This window comes from Rhizophagus irregularis, chromosome 23 (genome assembly GCF_026210795.1).
Source record: "Rhizophagus irregularis chromosome 23, complete sequence".
Taxonomy (NCBI): domain Eukaryota; kingdom Fungi; phylum Glomeromycota; class Glomeromycetes; order Glomerales; family Glomeraceae; genus Rhizophagus; species Rhizophagus irregularis.
The window spans coordinates 1,109,519-1,121,582 of NC_089451.1; the positions used below are offsets into that span (position 1 = coordinate 1,109,519).

A 12,064-nucleotide genomic window follows, 5' to 3' on the forward strand; every position below is an offset into this window, starting at 1 on the left:
TATTTTTTTTTTATTTTTAATTTTGATCAGAGACCATAGATAGTACCAAAACAATCTGTATAAATGCATTGTGGCAGATCAGTGGATACTAGAATTTCTTTACTAATGATTTAATTTATTATTAAAAAAAAATTTATATTATAGTATTTAATTAAATAGAACAATACTATTGTATTGTAAATATAGAATAAAAAAAAAATAAAATTGCTTTATTGCGAATTATTATTGTGTAAATTTTTTATAAATTTGAAAAAAAGAAAGCGGTAGTTTTCAAGTTTATCATTGCAAAAAAAAAAAAAGAAATTTAATAAAAATGCCTTCCTCAGTTACAGTTTACTTTGCTATCAGTGGTGATTTTTTTGGTAGTATTTTATAATCTTTTTAAATAATATTAATAGGAATTTTTGACATGTCATGTAAATATCATATTTAATAACATATATATTAATAAGTCTATTAACAAGTATAATATTTAATATTAATATTGTAACTAATATAAAAGGATAATTGTCATATATTACAAAATTATTATTTTTTTACATTTCATTGTAATATGATATTTTAATATATATTAAATTATAATAGCAATTATATTGTCAATTATTACAAAATATACATTATAGGATTATTATATGGTAGTGAAAAAAATAGGCACTGATAGCTAAGTATGTCAAATTAAATCAAAAGGCAAGATGGAGGATTCATCAATGGTCTAGCAAGCTATACATTTGAGCCAGGAAAAACTAAAATTTTTCATTATGGTTATTATAAAAAGCAAGTATCTCTGTTTTTGTATGATTTACAAATTGCAGCACTATTATGTGGTAAATGCGTCTTTAATCGTGGAATTATGTATGTAAGTGTTGAATACCCCATAATAATTATAAAATGTTTTTATTATAAATTGTAAATAAAAAAAGAAAAATTTAAATTAAAATAAATATTAATTTGTTTTATTATAGTTATTAGTTTCTGCAGCCTTCAAATTACCTCAAACTGGAAATTATGATGATAATTTGCTTCCATATGGGCCTTATGCATCTTTTGTTGGAAAAATTTACGAAGCTGTTGTACAACATGAGAATGACTGCAAGTTTGGGGTTAATTTATTAGAATACAACAACTTTAGCTTTGGCAATAAGGAAAGGATGGATTTCAAAATACAGGTCGTCTATGAAGCTGGACCCAATTCACGCTTTAAAAAGATCATTGCACCAAAACTAAATGTTGAAAAACTAGTGTATATTTCTGGATTTTTTGATTTAAATGAAAATGAGCTTCCATTTGTTGAAGCGAAAAAAATTGATTTATTAGATGATTACTCTAATAATTTGTCTCAAAACCAGTCAAATATTAATGTCCATTCAACTTTTTCACGTGCCAACAAGTTTAGAAGTAATAAACATATAGTCCAGCCACTTGTTTAGGAAATGAAGGCTTCAAGTAATACCGAGATCACAAATAATGATGAACAAATGCAGGATGTTGTTATCAAAAAAGAAGATTTATCTTTACAGCGATTAAAAAAGGCTGCTAAAAAAACTAATGTTAGAACTAGATCACAGAAAGAAAAGCAGAAAGATGATATAATTTTAACAGAATCAGAAGAAAATGCATGATATTTCAATGATTTATACGCAATAGTATTTTCTTTATTTTCATAAAACATCTGTTGTTTGTTTAGTTATGGTAATTATAATTAGGAATTATATAATACTATAGTTTAACACCCATTCTACCTAAAATAATTTTTTATTAATTAAGTATACAGTATATAAAATAAAAATATATTTGTTTCGTAATAAAATTAATATTAGCTTTTATTCATTGTTAATTAAAAACTAAATAAAAAAATTGATGATTGGCGAATTATCGTGACAATAGATCGGAATAGTGAAATTTTTGCACGATATTTTTTTTTTTTGTGACAATAGATCGGAATAATAAAATTTTTGCATGATAAAAAAAAATATTTTTTTTTCGTGATAATAGATCGGAATAGTGAAAATTTTTTGCATGATAAAAAAATTTTTTTTTGACAATAGATCGAAATAATGAAAATTTTTGCACGATAAAAAAATATTTTTGACAATAGATTTTTAGATTCAATTATAATGGGCAACCTGCTTCAAGGTATCAATTTCCTATTCAAGATGCCTATGTATTGACAGTTCACAAAACACAATCTTTAACATTACCAGATATTACAATATCATTAGACTCACAGATGTTTGCACCTGGCCAGTCTTATGTTGCTATCAGCCGTGCAAAAACATGGGATTCCTTAACAATAACTGCACTTGATTTTGATTCAATAAAAACAGATGAACAAGTTATAGTAGAATATCAACAATTGCAACATAAATATAATAAATTGTTATCATCTTTTTGATTTTAGCAATCTAATCAGTAATAATATTTTGCACTTTTATTTTTTAATATATTATTATTTATTTTTTTAAACAAATAATAACAATAATAAATACCATTCTTTATTATATATCTATATTTAAATCACTTAACATTACAACTCTATCTCACATAAATTTTTTTGAAGCTCCCTGTTATGTGAAAAGTTATCTTGTTCTTATTAAAAAAAAATTTTTGCTTGAAATAAAAACATGTTCATAAATACAACGAAACGGAAAGATATTTTTTACATTTAATTAATTTTTTTTTTCTTTTTTTTCTTTTTTTAGAGTTTAGTCATCTTTGGTTAGGCTTACGTTTATTTGTTCAATTTTTATTGCGATTTCTATTACTTTTGTAATAATAGTACATATTAGATTAAATCAGCCCTCTGTATTTAGACTAGATTGAACTTGAGGTCTGCGGTTCTAGATATTTCGATTATTAATATGTACTTGTACTGTACAGATTTTAATAAAGGAATGATATTATTATTTTTTTTTTTTGTTTTCTAGTTTTGCAAAAAGATCGGTCAATGATTAGAATTATTTATATTTTAAATATTAATTTAATACGCAATAGACTAGTAAACGTACAACTGTTTATTACGATACTTTATTATACAAGTAAATTGACCAATAAGGTAGCAACTAACTTTCTTAATAAATAAAAATATCTTTTTTAAATTAAAATTTTGAGAACACTCGGACGGTTATATCTCTTTTAACTGTTTATTCATTATTTTCTTTCGTTAACAACGTATGAAGTGTACCAGCAGGATACAGAAATAATATATACATCATTTTTTGAGGCCGTACTACAAAATTAGTTACATTTAATTATATGGGCGGCAGTTTAAAAATTTGTTTTAAGCAAATGCGTTTAAGAACTGTTTAAAATCTTCAATACAGAATTTATAATTCTTTACCAAAATGTTGACACCGATCAGAACTGAAAGTGACTTAATGGTTAAGCTCGTTATACCTCAAATCTCAACCTGAAATTTTTGTTTTATGTTACTTTTAGTCATTAACACTTTTTTACATCAAATACTATTTAAAATAAATAAAAGTAATTAATCATATACCCTTTATTCATGTAAATACAATTATAAATATTTTGATATAAATAATTTATGAAAAAAAATAAGTTTTCTTCTAACGAATTTTTTCAAAATTTTCTCCAGTTTCAACATAACCATATTTACATTCCTTTCTATAGTATTCCAAAATATCTTCAATATTAGTATCTTCATTAATGAGTTCTTTGTCATTTAATCTATTAAGGCGATATTGTGCGGCATGACTATAATATCCACGTCTCTGTCTGGCGGCCTTTGAATAAAATTTAACAGCTTTTTCATAATCTTCTGCTTTTTCGTAATATTCGCCAAGGTATGTTTGCCCCATATCCAATTTTTCTGCCGCTTCTTTCAACAGTTTAAGCCCTCTACTTTCATCTTTTTTATTATTAATTAAGATTCTTCCTAGTTTTGCTTTTGCATACAAATTATTGCCTTCAACAGCCTTTTCAAATAATTCTTCTGCTTTCTTTTTATTTTCTTCAATTTCATTTTTTATACTATCATAAAAATTATTTTCGTAAAGCAATCCAAGTTGATACGCAGATTGACTATCCTTTAAACCAAGAGATTTTTGATACCATGTTTCTGCATTCTTTAAATGTAATGGCTTAATAGGTTTATTACTAATTATTAAAGAGGAAAAATATTCCAATAATCCTGTTTTTTTTTTCTCAATTTCATTATTATGAAACAATGTAGCAACATTTCTCATTGCTATCCTAGCAATATTTTCATCTTTCGTTTTTTTTGCTATCTTTTTGAAATATTTTTTAGCTTTGGCCGGTTTATAATCTTTTGGTTTAGTTAAACCAATAGAATATATAGCTCCTAAACATAATTTTGCTTCAAATGAACCTAAACTTTCAGCTTTTAAATATAAATCTTTAGCTTTTAAATAACATTTATTAGTTTTATTATAATTTCCATCATTTACTTCATTACTTTTCATATAAAAACCTGCTAATGATAATTTATAATTTATGTCTTTTTTCTTTTTAGATTCTGCTTCCCATTTTTTCAAAGTTTTTTCACTAATTCCAGTATTCATTTCTTTTTTGATAAATACTTCATAACTTCCCAATCCTTTTACGGGATCTTCACTTAGTAAATGTCTAACACTTTGTATCCATTCAGGAAATCCATTAAACATTTTTCCAGTCCATTCTCCCATTTTTTTCCTTCCTTTACCAGTAATGAAAAGAATTGAAGTATTATTTAAATAGGGAGATTCTTTAATTTTAGTTAAAACTAAATGTTTTCCTTCATTTAATATCATTGTCCCATGTAAATCGATTCTAGCTGTAGAAAATGGAATTAATGATTCAGAGTTACCAATCAAACATTCATAATAACCCAAAAATGCATCTTCTATTTTTTTAAGTTTATCATTTGGTACAAAACCATCACTATCAGAAGATTGACTTAAAATACTTGGATCTCTGGAATCGGTAAATTGACTTTCAGTTTTAATGGAATGAGTATATGCATTTGAAATAATAGCAGATTCAGTATCAGAACCTGAAGACATGTTAACAGCCTTGTTTTCAATCTTGACGCTTGAAAATCTTTTATTGTACTGAATTTAAAATAAAAAAAAAATGGTTTAATATTGTTTGAAACGCCATGTTTAACAGGACTAACAATATTTAGTTTTATTAACTTTTTCTTTTTTGAGTTATCGTTATGAAAATCTTTCGGATAATTCCATTTGCGGTCAATATTTATCAAAGGCGCAAAAAAATTACCTCCCTGTATCACTGTCACGACTGCATATTTTACGTTACATATAAGAGGTTATTAAGAAAGGAATATCGTACAGGAAATTTTGTATCATAAGCCTGCTGTTTTGTTTGTTAAGGTAAAGGTTACACAAAATGTCAACGAAACCAAAAAGATCAAGTATTTTTTAATTTAATTTAAACTGTTTATAAATTATAATAGATAAATAGACAGAAATCTTTTTAGATTTACCTGAAATTGATGACAAAAAGTTTATGAAGTTTAAACTTTATTTATATTTTGATAATTTCTTTCATAGTTCTAGATTTTCATTTAATAATTTTAAAATTGACAGATCTTGGTATCATATATAGTTAGAGTGAATACAATATTAAACGTTAACAATATTGGAAACACTTAATAAAATAAAACTGGTTGATTTACAAATTTGTCATTTATAGTTTATTTAACTTGATTTAACATTATTGACGTATGTAAATATAGTTAAAAAATGAGTCAAATTGTTGTATATCATAAATTAGTTTCAAGGGATAAATTTTTATGGGAAAAATAAACTAATTTGTAAATAGAAAACATTATAAAAGGAGTACAACATATTAACTAAGGAACTTTAATTTTTTTCAAATAAAGAACATTTGTATTCTTATTAATAAACTAAATGTATTAATAATCCCTTAACTATTGAGCTTTACAGGGCGTAAACAAATTTGCCTCCAATATTCATTTTACATCTAATTTACTGTATTAAGTAACTAAGTAACTCTAATATTTATATAATGGACCTTTAAATTTCAAAAAGTAGAAAATATTATCAATTTTTTGGTTCTTCATCTTGACAATCTCTTAAAACGTTGCCGTAGTTATAAATATTTATATCAAAAATGTAGACTTTAATAGAACTTACGTTAATTATTCATAATATAAAAAAGTTTAATCTAACTTTATTTTAATAGTAAATCAATAGCCATCTATTATTAAGATCTTAATACACGAACGTTGCTTATTACAGTAATATGCTGCGCCACAACTACAACTTCGTTCAACTTTCAATTTATTTAACCCTTTAGTATTTTTTGTTGTATCCTTCCTTAGAATTACTAGTAGAAATAAATTTATTTTTGTTTTATTCACAATATTTTGAGTACAAAATTTATTGAGTTACTATATTTTAAAAACATTTACGTCATTAGCCAAAAACTCAAAAAAAAAAAAAAAGTTTAAGGGTAGAGTACACCTATTTTATCATTTTTTATTAATTACCGTGGCTAATTATGTCACATGTAAAATGATCGGCATATACAAACGAAAGAAACATAAAATTTAATAAAGAATAAAGTAAAATTGCTAATTTTCCTTTAAAAAAATACCACAAAAAACTAACTACTTCGTTGAGAACCTATCTTATAGTAAACTAATATTTACAATCAATAATTTTGGCGTAATAAAAATAAAGAACTGAAACTAATATAAAGATTAAATATATCAACTAATCTATCAGTTATAGCACATTAAAATAGTCTTTTGTTTCATGTATTTTATAACCTATGTTTAAAAAAACAAAAATATTTTATTAACTTAGAAATAGTAATTATAATATATAATATTTTCTTTTTTTCATTTCTGAGAAAATAAACAACAAGATAAACTTACTTTTTTTGGTTTTTATAATAATTTTTTAATATAATATAAGAGTTTTAGTTATAGTTACTTAAAACAAACTAGAAAATTGGCAGACTTTTTAGAAAATTGGCAGTTTTACTCAACTTCATACGAACATAAAAGAATCTTGGTAAAATTAAACGAACTTTAATTTTTATATCATGAATATTATTGGTTCCAAATAGCTTACACAAAAAATATGAAAAAGGTTTGGCACAAATTGCCATTTTTTTATTAGACCGATCTTCTCTTGTATTACTTTGAAATTGACATTCCATCACGTGACTATTAAAATTAATTATAGTGTGTACTCTACCCTTAAATACTATATTTTTTTTTGACTAAATGTTGGGCGCACTTCTTAGAAGTAATGCTCTCTTAGAATAGTTCTTCCGACTTTACATAAAATAAATAAATAAATAACTATATTTTTTTTTGGAAACACTAAAAAAAAAACAAATCTATTATTAATAAAAGTTCATGTTATATAAAAAAAAATGTTTTAAATAATAGAAATAAATTTTTAATTTTCTGGTTTTATTACAATTTTTTTTTACCAACAGTTAAAATTTCCTATTAAACTACTTTAAAGATTAAATAATTACTGTAAATTATACTTTCATTTATTTAATGATTAAATAACTTCTTAGTTGAATCACAGTAATTCAACCATAAAAAGAATATCACTATCAATAACAGAATGCATTAAAAGATATATAATTGATAGATTAAAAAATAAAATAATGCTTTTTTGTGTAACAATATTTTTTATTTTGTGATCACCAGCTGGTTTTTTAACGCCTTGTTTGACCAAAATTAAAATAAGATTTGTCGATCACTGTTGTGCAACTGTAATACGTAATATAAGGCTGCCCCTTTTTTTAAAAAAAAAAAACCTTCTACTCTGTTTAAACACATATAGCTGGCATGGAAGAATTTACGCTCAGTGATGATGTATTTGAACAAATAAAGGATTTTAATAATCGGAAATTAACAGATGAACAAAAATTATTAATTGATAAGCTAATATTAAATGAAGAATTAAAAGAACGTTATAAAAAGAATGGTTTATGCAAAGATTGTAAACAGCCTAAAACTGATTCGTATTGGTGTCAGCTATGCAATGCCACACGTTTTCAACAAAATTTCAAAAATTGGACTAGTGGAAATGATGAAGTTAATAAGTTTATTCAAAAAACACAACTTAAAGCTAGAGAAGATAAGGAAATTTTAGAGTGGATTGAATATGATAGATTTGAAGATGTTGAATATTTAGCTAAAGGAGGATTTGGAACTTTTTATAAAGCAACTTGGAAAGATGGATATATAAATGGATGGGATTCTGAAAATAATCAATGGATGAGAAGCAAATATTTGGATGTGAATTACGAAAATTTTCCAGTTGCTCTAAAATGTTTACACAATTCTCAGGATATTACATCCGAATTTTTAAGAGAAGTAGGTTACTTTTTGTATATAACTTTCAAACTACTGTTTCATTATAAATGTTAAACTTACTATTATTTATTATTGTGGATTTTTTTTTAGATTGAATTACATATTATGATTAATTCAGATTGTGTAACTAAATGTTTTGGTATTACTAGAGATCCAGAATCTAATAATTTCATGATGGTAATGGAATATGCAAAAGATGGTAGTTTAAGACAATATTTAAATAATAGATTTAATTCAATAAAATGGGATGATAAGTTGGATATTTTACAAAGGATTGCATATGGCCTCAATTCTATTCATGAAAAAGGATTAATTCATCATGATTTTCATTGTGGTAGTATGTTAAAACGTGGTAGTGAAACTATTATTACTGGTTTAGAATTATGCCAACCAGCAAATGTAAAATCTTCTCAAAATAACGAATATGAAAAAAAAGTATATGGAGTATTACCTTATGTAGCACCTGAGGTTTTAAGAGGAGGAGAATATACTCAAGCAAGTGATATTTATGCATTTGGAATTATTGCATATGAAGTATGTACAGGGCTTCCTCCTTATCATGATATTGCTCATGATAAAATCTTAGCTATTAGCATTTGTCAAGGGCATAGGCCAAAATCCAATTATAAAATTCCTCAACTAATTTCAGACATAATTAAACAATGTTGGGATGCTGATCCTTTAAAACGACCTAAAGCAAATGAATTAAAGAGTTTATTATATAATTTATGGATTTCAAGTTGTAATTGGAGTGATGATGAATTAAATAAGCAAATTGAAGAAGCAGATAAGATTAATGAAAAGTTAACTTCTACTTCATTATCATATAATGGTACTTCTCTCTCATATACTATAAATTCTCAAGCAGTTTACTCAAGTAGGCTTTTAAACTTTAAAAATCTACCAGAACCAAAAAATGCTATTGATAATAATAAAGATGATGATAATTCATTTGAAGAATATCAGGTAATTAATGTATTAGCTTATTTTACAAAAGTATTCTTGAAATACTTTTAATTTACAATTATTTTTTTGTTTTTTGAATCTACAGAAGTAATAGATTTTACCAAACTCAACCTAGGTACTTATTTGCATTATATTGCTTTCTACATGATTAATTTTACTAATAATATTAACAATTTACTTTAATTCATTCTTATAGATGAAAACAACTAAAGAAAAAAGAAAAGGAAGAAAATTTACCAATATTCAGAATATAAATTTCTTTATTTTATCTATTATTTACTATTTATTTTCTTTATCATTATTACAGTATGTGTATTTTATTGGAATATATTTATTATGATTAAAATCTTATAAATAAAGTTTTTTATAAATTAAACCAAAAACAAATAGGATGATTTACTATACTGTACTGTATATTATAAAATTATGATGAAGTAATAAATTACATTTTTTATACTTTTTTTCGACTTTATAGTTACATTTTCAAATTTAACATTATATAGTTTAACTCTTCTAATATTCCTTGTATATTCATTTTTAGAATTCTTGAATTTGAACATGATATTTATGATTAATAATTTAATATTGCTCGATTGTACTATATGTCGAATTGTCAGAGCATGTTGTAAGTGATAAAGTTTTTCAATTTAATTTATGTTTTTACTACCTGAAAAAACAAACATATTTACTCATTCATGTACTGTACCTTGCTTTTCTTATTAAGAAATATTTTAAAAACTTTTTTTTTGGGTAAATCATTAAATATTATTTGTAAAAGATGCAGAACTTATAAAAGAAAAAATTATTAAACTACCATTTGTGAACATCGAATAGATACCACTTCTGTCATCTGTTATACTTCTAATACTTCTCAGCTACAAACAGTTATTGACCCTCACCTTTAGTCAGTTGTTGTATTAAAAAAAAACTAACAGTTAATCCCTTTTATACTGTTGAGCCAAAAATTAAATTAACTACTCTGAAAATAAATAAAAATTTTGTAATGGCTGTGCTATGTCGCTATTTAATTTGATATCGTGGTACTCCACATACATTTGTTTTAAAGAAATAAATTTCCTACTATCTACGATGTTAGCAAAACCACATACACGAAGACTATTCTAAAAATTAGTTGACAAAACCCTCCTTTCCATCGATAACCTATATTTTCCACAGTCTTTCCTTTAATTATTCCTTGCTCACTCTCTTCATTTTATCTTCTTTCACAAGTCGGTTCACCATCTTCTGGTTATTTGTGTCAAATTCTTTAATCTCCTCTTTTGTTGGGATTTTGTTGGAATGTGTGATGAAAGCCGGTATGAGTTTTTTCTCCACTTCCTCTACTAGTTGAATAGTTACTTTACATTCGTTAATATATTCAATCACGTCATCCTCTGTCAGCAGGGATTCCCTTAGTTTCTTGAGGAAATTAACGATGGGTCGATTGGTCCAGACCTCCGCATCCAATACGTCATCAACACTTATTTTGCTCAACACATCATCGTTCTCCTCTTGTTGATCGTCCTGGAATTCATCTATAACCTTTATGATTTCTTCTGGTTCAACTGAAGGACGTATTACTTCCTCCTTTAATTTATCTAAGGCCCATTCATGACGTCCTTGGATCTTGTCCGATTTTACCGGTCCAAGTGATAAATTTCTCTGTTGCTTCACGAAAAGAGTGAGTGCCTGCCTTAAGTGTACCCTGTAAAAAAAAATTGTCCGGAAATTGTAGCTAAAAACATCCGGAAAATGTCCGTGTGCCCGGAAAACGTCCAGAAAATTGCAATATTCCGGACACTTTCTGGACGCTGGGTCTGAACCCTCCTAGACATTTTCTGGACATTTTCTGGAAAATGGAGATTTTCCAACGTCCGGAATATTGCAATATTCCGGACATATTCCAGACAAATAAACATTTTCCGGACGTTTTTAGCTACAATTTCCGGACATTCTTTTTTTATATGGGTATCTTCCAGGTCCTTTTCAACTTGCAATAAGTCAAAACTTTACAGGATCTTGATTTTTATCATTTTTGAGAGCGTAATTTTTGGGTATACTGTTAGAAGATTTTTAGGTATTTCGATTCGTCCTCCCAGATCATCTTCCATTCCGCTTCTGATACATCCTTCCACAATTGCCATCTGTCTCGTTCTTTTCGTTCTTGTCAACTTGCCATCGTACCATCTAATATATGTTCAACCGACTATAAAACTGTGAAGTTTCCATTCGTAAATGACTTTTCAAAACAGTCTTGTAGTTTAATCTTTATTCTGACCGTCTGATATTTGTATTGCTTTTTGATCGTTATCGAATATATTTTGTCATTGATCTTCTTTACCGTTTCTTGTATTTGAATCTCTGTCCATCTTTTCAAAATGTCGTACAAAAAGATTTCTCGAACATGATGTTCCTTTTCCTTTTTCTGTATTTTTTTGTACATCTGTTGGCGCTATCTTTGTTCGACAAAAGCTCTCTTTCAATTCCCTTTTTGACTTCGTCCACGTGTTTCTTATCTGAGTGCTGTGCCTGTCGCAGCCATCCTCGTTATTTTTCCCAAGCCTGGTTGTGTTTTTTCATAGTGTTCATACATTATCATATTGTCACAGACTTTTATTAGCAGCTCCATGAGTTCTACTTTTGTATTCGTATTTTTACTTAATTCGCCGAAAAGCTTGCTTTCGTTATTGTATCATCGAAGTTATGACTGATACTGTAGGTCTCTCTAGTACTTTTACGACCTATGTT

General features: G+C 26.2%; 4 protein-coding genes across 4 annotated transcripts; 2 read left to right on the forward strand and 2 right to left on the reverse strand.

The window, feature by feature from the left end:
* Window positions 1-850: 850 nt before the first annotated feature.
* OCT59_015215 (uncharacterized protein) lies at window positions 851-1,619 on the forward strand (the record flags this gene model as incomplete). Its single annotated transcript, XM_025311134.2, has 3 exons — window positions 851-856; window positions 963-1,358; window positions 1,428-1,619. 3 exons carry the CDS (start codon window positions 851-853, stop codon window positions 1,617-1,619), a joined length of 594 nt encoding a protein of 197 aa, XP_025174733.2.
* Window positions 1,620-3,566: 1,947 nt separating this feature from the next.
* On the reverse strand, window positions 3,567-5,021 carry OCT59_015216 (uncharacterized protein; the record flags this gene model as incomplete). The annotated part of the gene is made up of 1 exon (XM_025311133.1): window positions 3,567-5,021. One exon carries the CDS (start codon window positions 5,019-5,021, stop codon window positions 3,567-3,569), a length of 1,455 nt encoding a protein of 484 aa, XP_025174732.1.
* Window positions 5,022-7,819: 2,798 nt separating this feature from the next.
* Window positions 7,820-9,516, forward strand: OCT59_015217 (uncharacterized protein; the record flags this gene model as incomplete). Its single annotated transcript, XM_066139866.1, has 5 exons — window positions 7,820-8,350; window positions 8,441-9,217; window positions 9,288-9,316; window positions 9,402-9,431; window positions 9,513-9,516. The coding sequence occupies 5 exons, from the start codon at window positions 7,820-7,822 to the stop codon at window positions 9,514-9,516; spliced, it is 1,371 nt and encodes a 456-aa protein (XP_066002699.1).
* A 988-nt stretch (window positions 9,517-10,504) lies between these two features.
* OCT59_015218 (uncharacterized protein) lies at window positions 10,505-11,460 on the reverse strand (the record flags this gene model as incomplete). Its single annotated transcript, XM_025326721.2, has 2 exons — window positions 10,505-11,021; window positions 11,330-11,460. 2 exons carry the CDS (start codon window positions 11,458-11,460, stop codon window positions 10,505-10,507), a joined length of 648 nt encoding a protein of 215 aa, XP_025174730.2.
* Between the last annotated feature and the right edge of the window lie 604 nt (window positions 11,461-12,064).